General features: G+C 44.4%; 1 protein-coding gene across 3 annotated transcripts in view; it reads left to right on the top strand.

The window, feature by feature from the left end:
* The window catches only part of LOC119442177 (ATP-dependent RNA helicase DHX33), a 35,319-nt gene extending 18,610 nt beyond the window's left edge, over nt 1–16,709 (top strand). For 2 of the 3 annotated variants that reach the window (XM_037706940.2, XM_037706938.2), the window contains exons 16-24: nt 2,471–2,536; nt 3,000–3,088; nt 5,077–5,143; nt 5,623–5,727; nt 7,006–7,139; nt 8,308–8,374; nt 8,866–8,975; nt 9,303–9,401; nt 16,572–16,709. In XM_037706940.2, coding sequence (XP_037562868.1) covers nt 2,471–2,536; nt 3,000–3,088; nt 5,077–5,143; nt 5,623–5,727; nt 7,006–7,139; nt 8,308–8,374; nt 8,866–8,975; nt 9,303–9,393 — 729 coding nt within the window. In that variant the 3' untranslated portion in view covers nt 9,394–9,401; nt 16,572–16,709. Of the gene's footprint in view, nt 1–2,470; nt 2,537–2,999; nt 3,089–5,076; nt 5,144–5,622; nt 5,728–7,005; nt 7,140–8,307; nt 8,375–8,865; nt 8,976–9,302; nt 9,415–16,571 lie in introns of all 3 variants that reach the window. The other variant, XM_049661937.1, reaches the window with a different exon arrangement.
* Nucleotides 16,710–17,245: the final 536 nt, after the last annotated feature.

Genomic DNA, 17,245 nt, shown 5'->3' with positions numbered 1-17,245 from the left:
GAGCATGTGTTCCCTGTGCTTAGACATGCATTTTCACTGTCTGCTGTAGGTTATTGGTTTGAGACAGCTCACTTTGAACATGTGTTGTCAGGTTCTGCACTTGGCTTTCACTCCTTTATCCATCACGCCACCCTATGTCAGGCAAGTCTTCGACATGCAAGTCAAGTCTTCTTCGACGGCAAGTCTTCGACATGACGAAATCATTCTTATACTTGTGCAAACTGAAGCAGGAAGTTTGTTGAGGTAGATGAAGAAAAGAAGTGGTCCGAGCATGAAGCCTAGGAGAACACCTGCGGTCACAGGAAATGAATGGGAATCATGTCCATTAGCGACAACATATTGTGTACAATGGCATAAAAGATGCTGAATCCATTTAATAATGTTTAACTGTGAAGGACAGCACAGAGAAATACTATAAGAAACAAGTGAAGGTGCCATCTTATCCTATTTGTTTGAATCATCTTTCATGCTGAGAGTAGCACTATGTCTAACCAACACAGCCTTTATTACCTTCCATGCTGTGCTGGGGGCTGTACACATCTGGTGTGAAGCAAAGCACCTCTGCCTCTGCACAAGTCTTCCACCACTTGTGTACCTGTAACAGCATGTTACAGTTACACAAGTGGCGGCATGTGTACAGCATGTTGACATTAATGTTTGCTGTTTTGTGTGATGAGCAGTGCTGAGCACAGCAGTGATTCTTGCACGTTTCTGAGTTTACTTGCGCAATAGCCACGCCATTATTTGGAAGTTTGGTCGTTTGTAAGAGACAACCTAAAAGGGGCCACTACTAATAGAAGAGATGTAGTTCGCCAAAGTACAATTTTTTAATTTTGTGCATCTATTTGTTTCGGCTTTGTTTTATGCAAGGTTCATTGTTTAATTCCTCAGGAAAGGTTCCGTACTCTTTCTGTATTTGTTCTTCCTTCTTGACAACACATTCTCAACCTCATTATTTAATGCTGCTTGCTTGAGATTTCAATGCATTCCAGTTGTGTAAGTGGAATCTCGATGATACGAATCTCACGGGGTCACAAAAAATATTCGTATTAGCCGAAATTCGTATCATCGAAACACAATTAAAACTAGCTAAATTAAGGGGGGGACGCGGAGATCAGATCGCGAAAATTCGTGAGAAAAATCTATTTTTGAAAACCACGCATTTGGGTATCTGCAACGCCTAATCTATGCTGCATCAAAATGGTTTGGCTGAAAACGCATTGAAAGTGCCCGAAAAAGTTTAATTCATCAGTGTGCAGGGCGAGAAAACAGCTTTAAATTGCGCAAAATCACCGCAGTTCACGGAGCCATATATCATATTTCCCGCCACCGAGCGCCGCCATCTTGGTATCGTTCGAAAGCTCAAAGTTTCGCCGTTCCGCTTCTCAATTCGTCCGTCGTCGCCAACTTGTAACAAACGCACAAACACCAAAGAAGCGCAGGTCTCCGATAGGTAGCCACACGGGCCCTCTGATAAAAGCGGGCCTCCAATTGGCTGCCGTGCTGAAAGGCGTCTCTCCATTAGTTGCTGCTGTGGCAGGGGCAAGATGGCAACCGCAGTTGTCTGCTTCGTAAACCATGCCGGCGTCTTCACTTGACACACAGAATTCGGATTACTGAGAACTCCCAGGTTAGTGATGGATCGTCGCTCGTTGGCGAATAAACTTTGGATGAAGCACGCCTTCGGAATACGGAAGCGCTCCTACGACAAGAAAAATACGGCGATTAGAGGGAGAAGCGGAGGAGCACCCGACTGAACGAGCGCAACCTTGCACCGTGGATTACGTGCCGCGCTATCTTGCACCGTGTGACTCCAGCAGCGAAACCCACAATTGCCCTGTGCCATCGGCACCGATAACGCAGCCGACGGAAGACGCGCCAACGGAGGCTCCCGCGCCTCGGCGTACGGCCGCGCGAATCAGCTGAGATCGTATCTCGGTAGACATAGCTCGCTGCGACTAGGCAAAATGGCGCAAAAAAGAACGCGGCCCGAAGCACGGCAGCCACTCCGCCCGATGGCACGCGGAAAAGGAGGAAAAGCACAAAAGCAACAAAAGCGCCACCGCTTCGAACTCTTCGCGCCCATTCACGGCCTCCGCGCTGTCCGGCGTCGCGTCCGCGCCTCCGCACCAAAAGAGAAAGGGAGAAAGCGAGTGACTGCGCGCTGTTCTCTTTCGCGGCCGTCGGTGTGGCGGCATTTATTCGTATCAACCGACGCGGGTCGAAAATCGATTCGTAACAACCGTTTTCTAGCACATTGCAAAGCAATGGGGCTCAGCCGGGACCGCAGAAAAATTCGTATCATCCGGAAATTTGTATTAGCCGTGATCGTATCATCGAAGTTCCACTGTATTACATTGGTGTGCATAACTGGAGCAGCACTTGAAGGTGTTGTGGTTGGGGGAGAAGTTGAAACTATTTCTGTGCAGTGTTTTCACAGATTGTGCTCTCTCTCTCTCTTGTATGGCAGCACCTGACGGAAGCATTAGTCAAATTACAGCAGCTTGGTGCTGTTGAGAAAAAGGAAGACGTTAAGGTAAGTCACTGCCACTTTTCAGGTAGAAGCTTATCATTGCTGGTGTGACTTGCACTATTGACGCAATTTATGAGAAATTACGTGCCAAAAAATAAAATAAGCCATTTTTTGCACTTTAAATAGTTGGGTAAGTTAAATAAGACATGCTTATTCAGGAAAAAAAGTTATTTCTACCCTGCCTTCTGATTTCAAAGAAAGCTTTTTGTGTGTGGCCTCCCAGCTTAATAAAGTGAATAGTTTAGTTTTGAGCTAGCTAGGCAGGGTAATAGTCTTCCAAGTGTGTCATTAAATGATGCGGATCAGAAAATGCAACCTTTCTATTAAACTTCTTTTAGCACACCTTCTTTTAAAGTTGTTACAATAAGAACGCAAGCCTCTGTAAGTGACCTCTCTGGTACTGAAGGGAAACGGGGTCGCTCTTCTGTTTCACCCTTCATCATGTAAATAAATAACTTTGTTGCAGCTCACAGCCCTGGGCAAGAAAATGGCTGCCTTCCCCCTGGAGCCTCGGTTTGCTAAAATTATCCTGTGTTCAAAAGAGCTTGGATGCACGTAAGTGATTTCATCATCTTAAGGCATGCTGTGGTATATTCAGCTGTACCTTTAGATGTAACGCTAATCAGTTCCGAAGTTCGTCCCGAGTCGCTGGAAGTAGAAACATTTCACCTTGACAGCAATGGTGGCATTTAAATTGAATTACTGGTACCACATTAACAGGTGCTAACCTGTTAATGAGGTACTAGAGTACTAGAGTTGAGGTACTATAGTTGAGCCAACAAAGTGCATCATGCTGGGCATGTTACAATGGCTGAATGCCTGGACATGGGCAAAACCTTGCACCTGTATTACTCTTGCGAGTGCTCTGTTAGTTATTGACCATCGCAGTTTTTCCCTCTTTGTTGTATCTTTATGGAAACCATCCTATTAGTGCATTGTCTTAGGAAGCATGTAGCTCATAATATGCATAGCAGTGGTATTGTATCTGTAGTCAATGGAAATGAAGAATGCAGTAGCAAATGCACTTCAAGGGGGACATGTGCAGAACGTGTGTAGATGTGCGGGCCTTTATAGCTTCAGATGCTTCCATTTGCTTGTTATTCATGTTCCTTCACATTGCTCAGACACTGCAGTGGCATGAATCTTCTCATTGTTGGGTGCATTTGTTAGCTGAGCTGCTAGCACTACCGATGTCTGTAAAAAGAAAATGAAAACAATGAGTTTGTAGCAGACTGTGCACCTGGTAAAATCTTTTGGGCTTTTAATTTTGTGATTTTCAGTCTTATACTCAATTTCTGGTTAGAAAGTACAATGATCTTAATGTATCCCTTATACTTTATCACCTCATATCACCTGCCAAGAGATTCTGCTTTTTAGACATTTTGCCACTACTGATAGCGGCACAATGTCGGCTTTTGCATATTCAACACTGTCTGTTATGCAAAGAAAAAAATTTATGCGACATGCACGTTGCACTCTGCAAGGTCTTCCTAAACCCATTACTGTTTGTACAGTAATAAAAGTCCCATAGTGTGCACTGATTAACTCTTTCCGTACCGCGCCAATTGGGCATGGTTAGCCCTCTATCGATGGTTTTAAACGCTGCTTTCGAGACCTTCCGCGCCGCTCACGAACACACTGCACTATTGGACGTGAGGGAGGAGAAAGTATATTTTTGTTTTCTAAGCAGTTCACTTTTTCCCGCCAGGCGGTGATCTTTAAACGTGATCTGAAGTTTCGCGATCGTAGCGGCACACGTGCTTCGGGAGATCTCAGATATCGCGATTCTGCTGCCTCTGTGGCTGATCTTATTGATACATCGAATAGCCGCGAGTCAGAGGACGCTGATCAGACTTTGAGTCTGAAAGCGACGACGACGCAAACCAGCCCGGAACATCAGTGGCTGCAGCCCAGCACGCCCAACTGTAGTGCTTGCAGATCAATTTTTGTTGTGAAATACCTGTTCAATTAAAAATTTTATTTTTTCGGAGATAGTGCTTAATAGATGGCAACACATTTTGTATATCTCAAAATTTTCTGAACTTTTTTTTCTTAGTAGATGCAAGCGTGTCTACAAATTTTGTTCAATTTTATCGCACAATCTTGATTTTAACAATTTATATCTTTTTTACCATACATCTCGTTAATAAAACTTTATGCATGAAAAGTGTATTCATTTTGCTTTCTGTTTATGTATTACATTAAATATTGAGTGCAGTAGTTCCTTCAGAAAAAAACATCTGCCGTAACATACAAAAAACAGCTATTTTCTCCACGGTAGGGAAAGAGTTAAGAGTGGATGAACGAGGGAAATTATCCCAGAACCCTTCCTTCAACAATGGGCTTTTCTTTGTTGCCGTCATGAAGACAAGACCCCTTGTCGAAAGTTGGCTCTAGTCTGAGACTTCGCTTGCTCATGCTCTCTTAATCAATTCAAGTTTTCATCTTCTGTGACTCTTTTGTCTTGTTTGAATGCATTGTGCACAGTGCAGAACTTTGAATTAGCTGTGTCACTGCTAATTGTTTGTCTTTTAACTCTTCAGGGACGAGATTCTGACAATAATATCTATCTTGTCTGGTGATTCCGTGCTGTACTTCAATGAAAAGCAGGTGAGTATGCTTACATAAATGGACTTGAAGTTGGACTAATTGGTCTTGAGCAATGGGCATGTTGAGCACAAATTACACATACACAGATGTATGGACAGTGAGCTCCTATGTTGTCATGTATGTTATTGCCTATGAGCGCCTATGCCCTCCTCTCTGTTTGTGCGCATTTGCGCTCAACAAGCCTGTCATTGAAAAGCATGTTTACAGTTCAAATATTTCTTTTAGAGTCTCATATTTTAACACGCAAGTCCGACACACTATCGTGTCTTTAGCATATTTGCTGTCTGATGCTTCGATATCTTATGAATATCAAAATAGCCTGGATGCCTAGTCAAACTTCCTGGTTGCTTTTGATATAGAGATTTCAACAGTGCACAAAACTGTGTCCCTTCTATTTATTAATTATTCTAAATTACTGCACAGAATTATGTATACATGGGCTTGCTGATGCAGTTGATTATTCTGTTGCTTACTCACAGAGGGAACGTGCCGCTGAGGTTTGGAGAAAATTTCAGTCAAACGAAGGAGACCACGTGATGCTGCTGAATGTCTACAAGGCTTACAAGAGTGTCAAAGGAAACAAGGTGAGAGGGGCCAAATTTAATGTGATGTCTGTGAGCCAGTAATGACGTGCGTCCACTGCCTGAGTAGTAGTTACACAACCGTAGAACCTATCAAAACTTGAGTGCATTATGCTTGTTGCCCTTGTTTCCCAACTCTTTCTGTTGCATGGCACATGAATCGACTTCATCCAGGCTGCCTTGAAATGAATGCTGCAATTTCTTTATTGGGCATACTATTTAGTAATTCTGCATGTAGCCAATGAGGTCTGTGATGTAGTATTGACCGGACATTTTCAGCTTGTTATGTTTTTGTGTTAAATGGTGTTATGAACCATCCACTAAACCCCAGAAAACATACTAACAAGCACCTTAGCACCCTAAGTAATTTACTATAATAGTCTTCATTATTTACTATAATATTCCTGTTTCTATGAACCAGTTTCACCCAGGAAGTGGATGCGTCATGATGTCATGTGCGTTACCTAGCTTCGTTCCTGCAATCGCTGCAGCTGCCACATGCACACTGAGTACTCTTGTTTACCTTCTTATGAGCAACATCGTCATACCTAACCTTATTTGCTTCATAACATAATCAAATTTTGCGATGTGTCATGATTTTACAAGAATGTTGGTAATGCCAGGTCCTTCATTGTGAGACCAAGTTTAATATCAAATTTAAATATTTGATGTTTCCCAACCTTCACGCTTGCTAAGTGTCGTCCTTTTGTGTGCGGAAAGCATGTGGTAGAGTTTCTACAACTTGTAATTATGTGTCAGTACTCGTGCTACAGTTACGCAACCCACTTTGACCCCTCAGTGTTATCTGATCATATCGTAATTTTACGCGCAAGCGTAGATTAGCCCCGTCTGTGAAATCAGCGAGATTATGTTTGTTGCCACGAGGGAAGCGAGCGCCACAGGAGGAAGGCACCTGGAAGTGGAGAACAGAATCACTGCATTCGCCCCTTTTCGTTTGTGCTTCGACGCCGTGGTGCTCTCGGTGCATATTTGTGGCGTCTCTTCTCTGCATGTGTAGCAATGTGCGCTTTCCCTGTGGCATGCCAGGCATCGCACCATCGAGATCAGTGTAGCATCCGCAACCACACTCGCGCCCTTTCCGTTTGTACTTTGATCCTGCAGTGCTCGCTGTGCATGTTCGCAGCGTCCACACGCTTGCGCATAACCCGCGTTCACGAAGTGAAACATCACTACAACTTTTTTCTGGCACTGAAATTTTTGCGTCTGATACCTGTGGTTGATTATCTACAAATGAGCAGTCTTCATAATGTTTCTATGCAGGCTTGGTGCAAGGAAAACTTTGTCAACAAGAAGAACATGCTGAAGGTCATTGAGATTAGGTCCCAGCTGGCTGACCTGTGTGTGAAAGCAGGTGTGCCATCAAGATCATGCGGCCAGGATAGCGCGGCATTTCGGTACTGTGTCGTTTTCATTGACTTTTTTTTTTTGTTTTTTACTTTTCTACGTTCAGCCTCCTGCCAAAGATGAAGCTGTGCTTTGCTATCAACAAGCTATGTGAAGGCACTTGCATTGTGCATGACTGTGCATACAAATAATGGAGGCAGCGAGACACTACAATCCAAGTTCAACACATGCAATTCATTACAGACTGCAGCACCTGTGAAAGAAAATTAGTCTTGTGATAGCTAAAGCACATCCAGACTTAATGCTGGCCTGCTTTACGAGTGTCGCAGTCCACGTTGCACTCACACTTGTTACGTTGTGAAATTGGAAAATAAGCTCTGGAATTCCATCCAGCTATGAAACCCACCACACTGTCATTGGCTGTGGTGTTCTGCTGCTGAACACAAAATTGCAAGTTTAATTCCCTGCTGCAGCGCTCACGTTTCAATGGGAGCAAAAGGCAAAAAACGGTCTGGTACTTAGATTTAGATGCACATAACCTCATGTGGTCAGAATTAATTCAGAGCCCTCTACTATGGTGTACCTCATACTCCACTCTGCAGTTTCAGGACGTCAAATCCCACAATTTAATTAATAGCATCACATTATGACCAAAAAAACATGCCATAGGACATTGCATGACACCTAGGCAGTGAAGAAATTTTAGTGGCTCCAATTGACCATGAACTATCTGGCATCGTCGCTCTCTAGTCTAAGCAATGCCAATGAAAGGAAACAAAGGCAAGCTTGATGTGGGATTAGTTATGTATTAGCTATATGCTAAAATAAGAAGGTGTAGTGGTACCACAACCTGATTATGAGGCCAGTCACATGTGTTTCTTAGTCAACAAATGGGTGCTGTCAGAGTCAGTTCTTTCATGTAACGTAATGTTACATGCACTCTTCCAACAAGACAGGGGACAAACTAGCACTGTTGTCATCTTTATGGGCTTTGCGGCTTGGCCAATATCACACTGAATTGTTTGCTATCCTTGACATGAAGTAATCCTTTTTTTGTAATGCTTAGTGTTCTGTTTTGACTGCAATGCATGTATAAAATAGGCATGCATGGGCTAGTGAATGAAATTTAGAATGTAGTAGATGAAACTAGACTTAAAGTTTGTAAGTTTTGACGTCCCTGAGTACCTTGCACTAAACTGGGGCACTGTTCTCTCACAGAAAATGCCTGGCATCTGGTCTCTTTACCAATGTTGCCGAACTTCAGAAAAATGGAGATTACCTAACGGTAAGTGCCCTCTTACACATTGCACACAACTGCCTTACACCCCAGTATTTTCCATATGCTGGTAAGTATGTCATGTGACAGAGAGGAAATGCCTTTTAGCATACCAGCTGCAAGAAAACTTTCAACTCTTGCAGAGTTCGCACCGTTCCATTGACTACTTCCAGTACTTGATTACCAAGAGATTTATTGCTTACTAAATTTTGTAAACAGTGCATAAGGTGGACTACGCTTTACCATGAGTGAGGAAATAACTTAAATTGCTAAACGAAGTCATATTAATAATAATAGTAATAATAATAGTGTAGAATACACAGAGCACAACAGATCATTGGTCATGAAATTGCTGAACGATTGCTCCATTCTGTGTGGTAGTTGCAACTTACCAAATATGCAATGTATCATTTTTGAATTTTGCTTCATGTAGCTGAATTTTATTCCAAGGAAGTCAAATAAAATTCTAATGTTCAAATATTTCTCTCTCTTTTTGCCAGCTGGATGCACGCAAGAAAGTCCACATTCACCCATCATCTTGCCTATTCTCATCATCACCAGCATGCGTGGTGTTCACTGAAATGGTCGAAACAACCAAGTGCTACATGAGGTGAGCAGCTTATTCAACTCTGAATAGTTTCATACGTGCCTAGGCATGGCTTGTGGAGGAGAAGGGGGTTTCATGGGTGGAGCACAAATTAAGTGACAGACCGTAACACATGGACAGTGCTCAATTGGTAGAGCAACTGCCCTGTATAAGTGGTGGTGCCGGCTTCTATCTTTGGACCAGAACTTATTTTAGTTCAACTGAGCTTTCTATCTGAGGAACCCACATGGATTTCATTTACAGCTTCATGCCACTTTTAAGTGGATAACGATTTTGTCTCTTTTGTAAACTTCTGCCACATGCAAATGCATTTTGGGGGGCTTGTTGCAGGAACTTGACTGTGGTGGACCCTGACTGGCTGCCTGATGTTGCTCCACAGTATTTCAAAAAGAAGCGCCTTGGTGCCAAAGCACTGTCCTGACCAGACAGGTACATTGTTTAAGTTAACCTCTCTCTCTCTCCTTCTTTACAGAAATTGAAATGTGCGTGGCTCTGACTAAAATTGGTGTCTGTATAGTCAGTCTGTCTTTGTGAGAGTATTCATTGACTAGTCCGATTCATCGAGATGCCACCTTTGAAACTCAGTGCATCATACACGAAGCAAACTACGTATCTTAATTGATTTTACAGTGACGTTTAGGAAACCATTAACATGTTTAATGCTTATGTTAAGGGCATCTTCAGGTGCTATTGTGCTCAGTATGAGCTACTACGTGCGAGCGCATGGCAAAACGCTTTCCCAGGTTGGAAAGTGGCACTGATGGCTGCCGTGTTCCCAACTTAAAGGGAGAGGGTTCTACTGTTATTTTTTAGACCATTGCCTCTTCATGCCTGCATTTGCCCATTCTCCCAGGCTTGAGAATGAAATCTTTGTCTTACAAAATTTTCTGAACAGACTCGTGCTCACCTTTTGTGTGAGCTAGGCACCATTCATGCATCTGAAAATTGTAACTATGGACGCCTGAGCATTTTACGTTTGATTATCAGCCCTTGATGCATCATCACACAGGTTTCTGCATTACCACTCAATGCCACAGTTACAAAGCGAATCTGTCATGTCCACGCTGCCGCCATGGCTTAAAGTGGCGGTTCCACTCCACGGCACGAGTCCCCCGTTTTCAGTACTACTTTTGGAGCAACCGTGGCAGCTCTTCTACTTAGGATATAAAGTTGTTGTATATACCATAAAAAAGCTTAATTCTTGTAGATTCCAACTACAGTAGAACCCCGCTGTTACGTTCCCGGGTGCTGCGTTTTCCCGGCTGTTACGTCGTTTTCAGCCGGTCCCGGCACAGCTCCCATAGAACCCAATGCATTGGTAACCCCGCTGTTACGTCGTAACTGTGGGACCATTCCCGCATCATACGTTGCGAACTGCCACACCGCGCCGGCCCGAGCGGCCATTTTGACTTTTCATGTCGCTTGGCTTGGTTGCTTGACGATGGCATTGGCCGCCCGAAGTGCTGGGGGCGACATTTATTACGTATTTTCGGTTTCCGCCAGCAAAAGTATGGCCTTTGATATCCGCTTTTGCTATCTAAAGATGATGTCTATGACGCGTTGCGGCCCTAAAATTGGTTTTGGCTCATAGATGTTCCGTAAAAAGTGCCAAGTGCGATAACGCCGTCGCCGCGCGCCGTATGCTTTCTTTCGCGCGCGAGACGCAGTCGTCGGCTCCCCTCGCACGCTTTCACTCGCACATACAGCATACGTCGCCGCGCGCCGTATGCTGTATGTGCGAGTAAAAGCTTGCGAGGGAAGCCGCGCGGCCGTATGCTGAATGTGCGAGTGAAAGCGTGAGAGGGGAGCCGACGACCGCGTCTCGCGCGCGAAAAAGAAGCAGGAAAGAAGCGCGCCTCCTTCCGTTGCGCTCGAGGCACCAGCGAGGGAGCAAGGGGGGGGGGGGGGGAGGTAGCGGGCAGCGTTGTGCTCTGGCATCATACTGCGCGGCGGCGCGCGGTCCCGCGGGCCGTATCTTGAAAGCGATCTGCGTGGGGGCAGATTCTACGCAGTGTAGGTGCGTCGGCGGCTCGTGGCTTTGTGCGTGCTGCGTGTTCTCGGCGCTCAGTTTGGGTTGAAGCGATAGACAACAGCACGAAGGTCACTTCGCTCGCTTCTGCAGCGGCGCTTAACTGCGCGTGTCCGCGCTCATCGAGTGTGATGTGTTCATGTTTGCCTGTGGGCGCTGACACCGTGTTTGTTAATTAGTTAATAACCGAATGTTTACAAGTTTATACAGACGATAAAACTACTATTCTTACTGTGTATAGCTCATCGCAATCGATACTTCGGCTGTCGGGCGAAACTACTTTTTGTCGCACGTAAGAATTAAAATAATATTGTGTGCAATTCAACACTACTCTCATTTCTCAATTTTTCCTGTTTCCTGGCTCTTGCGTTTCCCGGCTCTTACGTTTTTTTTTTACGGTCCCGTGAAAAACGTTACAGCGGGGTTCTACTGTATATATAATATAAAGAATTGGATAATGTGATTTAGAAATAAATGTTCAAGAACAAGCATGAGATACATGGTTTTTGAGAACTGTGTCTCAGTTGTGACCATGTTTAGAAGAAACTACCGCATTTACGGCATTGCGGCTTGCTCTGTAGCTTTAGGACATATTTGTCTATTTCCTAGACGCAGCAAAATAATGTTGAATTTTTACTTTTTGGATAATTTGCTTTTGAAGATTGCCAAATATCGCAAACTTCTGTTGTAAACAGCCCGGCAACTACACGCTCAAGGAAGCTAAGTTTTGGATAAATTATAGTTCAAGGAATTTCCATTTAGGACACAAAATTTCATTCATGTACCTTTATTAGTTTTAAACTGCAGCTTCGTAGCTTTAGTACCTTCTCGCAAAAATGGGCAAAAGTAGGACCAGAATTCTAAAGATTGCTTAATTTCGGTCGCATTATTAGGAAAGCTAATAAAGGTACATGAATTAAATTTTGCGTCCTAAATGGAAATTCCTTGAACTATAATTTGCCCACATTAAGCTTCCTTAAGCGTGTAGTTGCCGGGCTGTTTACAACGGAAGTTTGCGATATTTGGCAATCTTCAAAAACAAATTATCCAAAAAGTAAAAATTTAACATTATTTTGCTAAGATAAATATTATAAATATGTCCTAAAGCTACAGAGCAAGCCGCAATGCAGTAAATGCGGTACTTTCTTCTAAATATGGTCACAACTGAGACACAGTTCGCAAAAACCATGTATCTCATGCTTGGTCTTGAACATTTATTTCTAAATCACAATAATAAATTTCTTTATATTATATATAGTTTGAATGTACAAGAATGAAGCTTTTTTATGGTATATACGACAACATTATATCCTAAGTAGAAGAGCCAGCCACGGTTGCTCCAAAAGTACTGAAAACAGGGGGCTCATGCGGCCGGATTGGGACCGCCACCTTAATGTCACCTGCGGTTGGACGATGCTATCAGTGAGTCCATCTATACACAGTCCGACTAATGCACCACCAAAACCCGTCGTAGGCCGCAAAAGACGCTTTAAAATCACATGAAAACAATGCTACAAGCAACCACTTATTGCTTAAGGCTGCCATGGTTGTTGTAAATTTGGGACATTGCACACACGTTATGTCCAAGAAATCAAGCCAAATCCGGTATGGCGTTCGAAATTTCTGTACCCATTATGCATTGTTTCTAGTATTAGTCCTATGAGTTAAGAAGTTGTAGTTTCACCTGAAAGGCAAGGAATTGATAACAATAGCAAAGTACAGTAATCCCTCGTTATAATGAAGTCAGCGGGATGGCGAAAAAATTTTTTATATGCGGTAATTCGATATAAGCGACCACTCGAGAAAAGCTACAGCAGTCAAGCTTTAATTGCGCCACAACTGCGAGGAAGTCAAAACACAATGTATTCAGTGAAGCAAAACTTTATTTAGGTGCAAAAAAAGCCAGTGAGCTTTTGCTGTTTCAAGTTCTTACGTGGCACGAGCAACCCCTGCTCTAATTTGACCAAGCATTGCACGAGTTCGTGGCCGCCGCCCATGCATTCAACCTTATTTCGCAGCAGGCGTAGGTACTCCCGCGTCTGCACCATAGTGGCACTTCACGTGGCTCTTCGTCCGCCGGCTCTTCGTCCTCGTCGGGGCCACCAACAGTGTCAATTATCTCCGCATCTGTTGCTGGGGTCACCACAGGAGCACCACAGGAGCCAACGTGAATGTTTGGAAGTCACCTTCTACCTCTTGGCCAGCAATTTTATGAGCAGCCTCACACACATCGCTGCAAGTCCGGTCATCGTCAGGCTGGTCATTGTCAGGGTCGCTGACGGCGGCACAGGAAAAGCCGGCATGCGCAAAGTAGTTGGCGACCTTCGAAGGTGCGAGTTCTTAATCGTTCTTAAAAAACGATTTGCCACTCATTGTGATTATGCAGTGCGATCGTTGAACGGTTTTGCAGTAGGGGCTTTGCATGATCACTGGGCAATTTTTTCCCGAGGTGTGCAGCCGTGAAGTTTGCAAAACAAGAGTTTTTCAGTGCACCGTTGTTGACGACACTGTGCTAATTCTACGGTTCGAGTGTCGGTGTTTGTGCACCATCACGTCCGCGCTATTGACAAATGGCCAGGAACAAAATTTAATGACCCTACCACGCATTTAGACCGTTTTTCTAAATTCGGATGGCGCGAATCGAGCATGAACGGCTCGAGAAAATTGCCGGGGAAACACTGGCTTGCGTTGACCTGCCATATGTTGACAGCCAGACTCGCCGCTGGCGACGCTCGGATTTTTCGTGTTTTTGGCAAGTTATCGGTCAATTTGCACCGTTTTTTAAAAAGTGCAATGAAGCTAGGGGCGGTGTTTTATTACGATGCAGGGATTATGGTGAGTGGCGAGCAAATTTCTAGACCAGCTTCCCGAAAGTCGTCTTCCCGATTTGTTAACGTAGCTCCTCACGTTGAACATGGCACTTATAATCGGAGGGACACTTTTTTTAGTGCTTTTTGGCACGTTTCAGCACCAGAAGTGCTCTTAAGAGCGGTAAAAGGTTGCTCATCGAACGCACCCCATGGAATTGTACGGCGCAAGTCTGCCCGCGGTCTTCTGGACACTTTTCGGTATCCAAGCGACCGCGGTTTTCTGGCATAGCAAAGTGTCAGGAAAAGCTTATTTTCGTGTGGATTCTATCACAGGGGACACCAGCGATGCGATTGCGACCGAGATTAACGGTTCGGGCGCGCTGCCTCATGGAATTTGACAGCTTCCATTCGCTCTGCAGTAAACAGCTGGGAGCACTCGGCACTAGCTTGGTACCCGTTACTAGGCAGTTGTTGGTTGTGGGTTTGGTACTTTTGTGGCCTGTTCTCTGCCTGCATGAGACTAATTCGTCGGCAGTATTAATTTGACACTGCATGCGCAAAAAGGGTGGCCGTCGCTCGGCGGCAACGATGCCTCCGCTCGCAACTTCGCTCTAAGTGGGTCAAGCTCTTCGTGCGCTTCAAGTAATGTGGCTTAAAATGCATGCGTTTGGGTCGGGACCGGAAAAAATTTCAAATAAAGCGATATTTCAAGTACATTTATTTCGTTATAACGAGGGATTACTGTATTAAACAACTGCACTAAGGTTCATAGTTTTATTGGCTGTATAAATTGCGCTAAACATTCGCTTACTTGCTAAATTAAAAGCAGGGTGTCATGCACATACAGGCAAACATGAACAAGTCTCACTCGATGACTGCAAACACTCACTACCACATTGCTACCACAGCACATGCTGCGCAGGGTGCTATAGAATCTTATTGCAATTTCACTTTATACAGGACATGATGGCAAGAGGCTCTTGCGTTTAGTACTAGTACCTTTACTCATGTTATCGTCCCCGCTTCGGCGCCCACTCTCTGTCGCGCGACGCCCGATTTGAGAGGTGCGCTTCGCAAGCAACCGCATGTAATTTAACCATTTGACAATCTCTGCCTGCAGCACTTTCCATTTATCATCTCAGTATTCCTTGGCGTTATTTTCGTTATACTGCCAATTTCGTTATACAGTCACACCCGACTATGTCAAACCCGTTTACATTGAACTACCCTGTATATCGAACAATTTCTGAACACGGTAGAGTAACAATGTTAATATATAGCAAAAATTACCGTTACATTGAGCAAAAATAGCAGCAACTCCCAATATATCGAACCTCAGATGGTGCAGAAGTGCCGCCAAAAGTTGGCTTTCTGTCGCGGTGCCGGGTAAATCTGCCAACACAGCCCAAAAGTGGCCTAGCTTGGTGGCGCATGGGCGCCTCTATCCAGCCACTTTCCCTACCGTGACAGAGCCGCGTCGGGCAAGCCGTCGGCACCCTCCTGCAAAAAATGATCCTGGCCAATCAGAGGTTCTTGTGCTCTCATCGCGCAAGTGCAAGTTGTCTCGCTGCTTTTTTTGCTCATTGTGTTTGCGCCTTGAGGACTACATTGCTGACATCCTACCGAACACAAGTGAAAGCAAGCACATTGAGGAAAGCAATGAGGATCCTTTGCCCACATCCTCCAAGGTGATTGGTGCACACGCACTAGTCCAGTGCTTCTGCGCAAATGTGGAAGGTTCTGGCCTCAGCTGCTCCAACTTCTTGGAAAATGTGGAGAAATGCATGCTGTCACAGGCAGCGAAGTTGCTCAAGTAGAAGAAAATGCAGGACTATTTCATGCAAAACTGAGCTAGTTTTATCAGTGAAGTGCTTTTATAAATGGTATGTGCTTTTATGATGCCCAATTCTTGAATTCTTTAGCAGGTTTATATCGAATTCCCTCTGTTGAACTGATAGGCATATCTTTGCGAGTTCTGTATAACTGGGTTCAACTGTACTGAAATCATGCATATAAACGCTTGTTATATTGGGGTCCGAAATACGTGGTGTTCTATGGAGAAGAAATAATAAAAAGTTTCATTAATAAACGTTTCATTATATAGAGAAGTTAATTATATTGAAATTCGTTATATCAAGGTTTAACTATTTCCTACTAGTATGAGTTGTGTGGTGAAATGATAGCGCCTGTATTAGAGCACTGCACGGGCTCGGGCTTACCCGAAAGCCCGGGCCTGGCCCGGCCCGTGGGTCGGGCCAGGCCGGGTAGAGCAGTTTTTTCACGGGCTCGGGCCGGGCTCGGACACGGCGTGTGCTTTTTGACCCGGGCCCGGGCCGGGCTCGGGATTTTGTCACGCGGGCCCGGCCCGGTACGGGCTTTCTTGAGGTGCGCATGTAACGTGCAGCTAGTTATTCTGGGGCGTCTCAACTCTGAAAAACATGTTTTTTTCGGTCTCGGGCCGGTTTGGCGTCGGGCTCGGGCCGGGCAGGTAATGTAGATTATTTTGGGGCCCGGGCCGGGCCCGGGTCTCGCCATAAAAGTTTTGATCGGGCTCGGACGGGCCGCCCAATGTAAAAACGGGCCCGGGCCGGGCCTGGGCTGCAAAAATTGGCCTGTGCAGTGCTATAGCCTGTATACAAAATCTATAAGGGAGCATGTTTGTATGAGCTTAGGACGTAAATTCAGTGTGCAGTGCATAACGTGCTAACACCACTCGTTAAGCTGTCTAATTCCTAAAAATTTTTCACTTTTCTCACCCAGGTTGTACCATCTCTGACTCACCGCACTGCCTGAAGCACGTTGCTGACCTAAGGAATTACAGACGCACCGCATGTATTGTATGATCAGCATCAGAGCAGCAATCACCTTTATTGTTAATAAATAATCTATATATGTTTACGCTTGCTACAACCTGTGTTCTGCAAATTACATCAAGAAATGTACCTCTATCATACCTAAGGCATTATCATTTTGCATACAAAAACTAGGCACAAAAGTTTATCTGAAGAACAATGCAAAGAGGAAAGATTGATAGTGACACGCCACCTTAAAACTTTACACCGATTTCATGTGATGTCACAGATTGAGGCGATGTCTAGGTGAGGCTAGTTGTTCCTTAAATAAGAAGAATCACATTGCATTTGTAATTAAGTAAGGGCTAAACCTTTCCACTTCTGAAGGCATAAATTTTCTGTGCGGGAAAGTCCGATTAGTGCCATAAAATACCTTAAAAAATTGTGATGTCACGTGAATGTCATTGCAACTGCCATTAGGGCATGGCCATTTATAAGGAAATTGAAAGGGGGACTTCATTTCTCCTTCTAAGCATCCATTTCTTTCTTTTTTTTTCTTGGCAAGCTCCAGAAGAGTGGGATAAGAGTATAGTCTGATTTAATTTTTAATTAGGATGTAGTGAAGCCTAATGTTTACCCATG

Source organism: Dermacentor silvarum, chromosome 2 (assembly GCF_013339745.2).
Source record: "Dermacentor silvarum isolate Dsil-2018 chromosome 2, BIME_Dsil_1.4, whole genome shotgun sequence".
Taxonomy (NCBI): Eukaryota; Metazoa; Arthropoda; class Arachnida; order Ixodida; family Ixodidae; genus Dermacentor; species Dermacentor silvarum.
The sequence above is the reverse complement of the archived record's forward strand: the minus strand, read 5'-3'. Positions and strand labels throughout refer to the sequence as shown.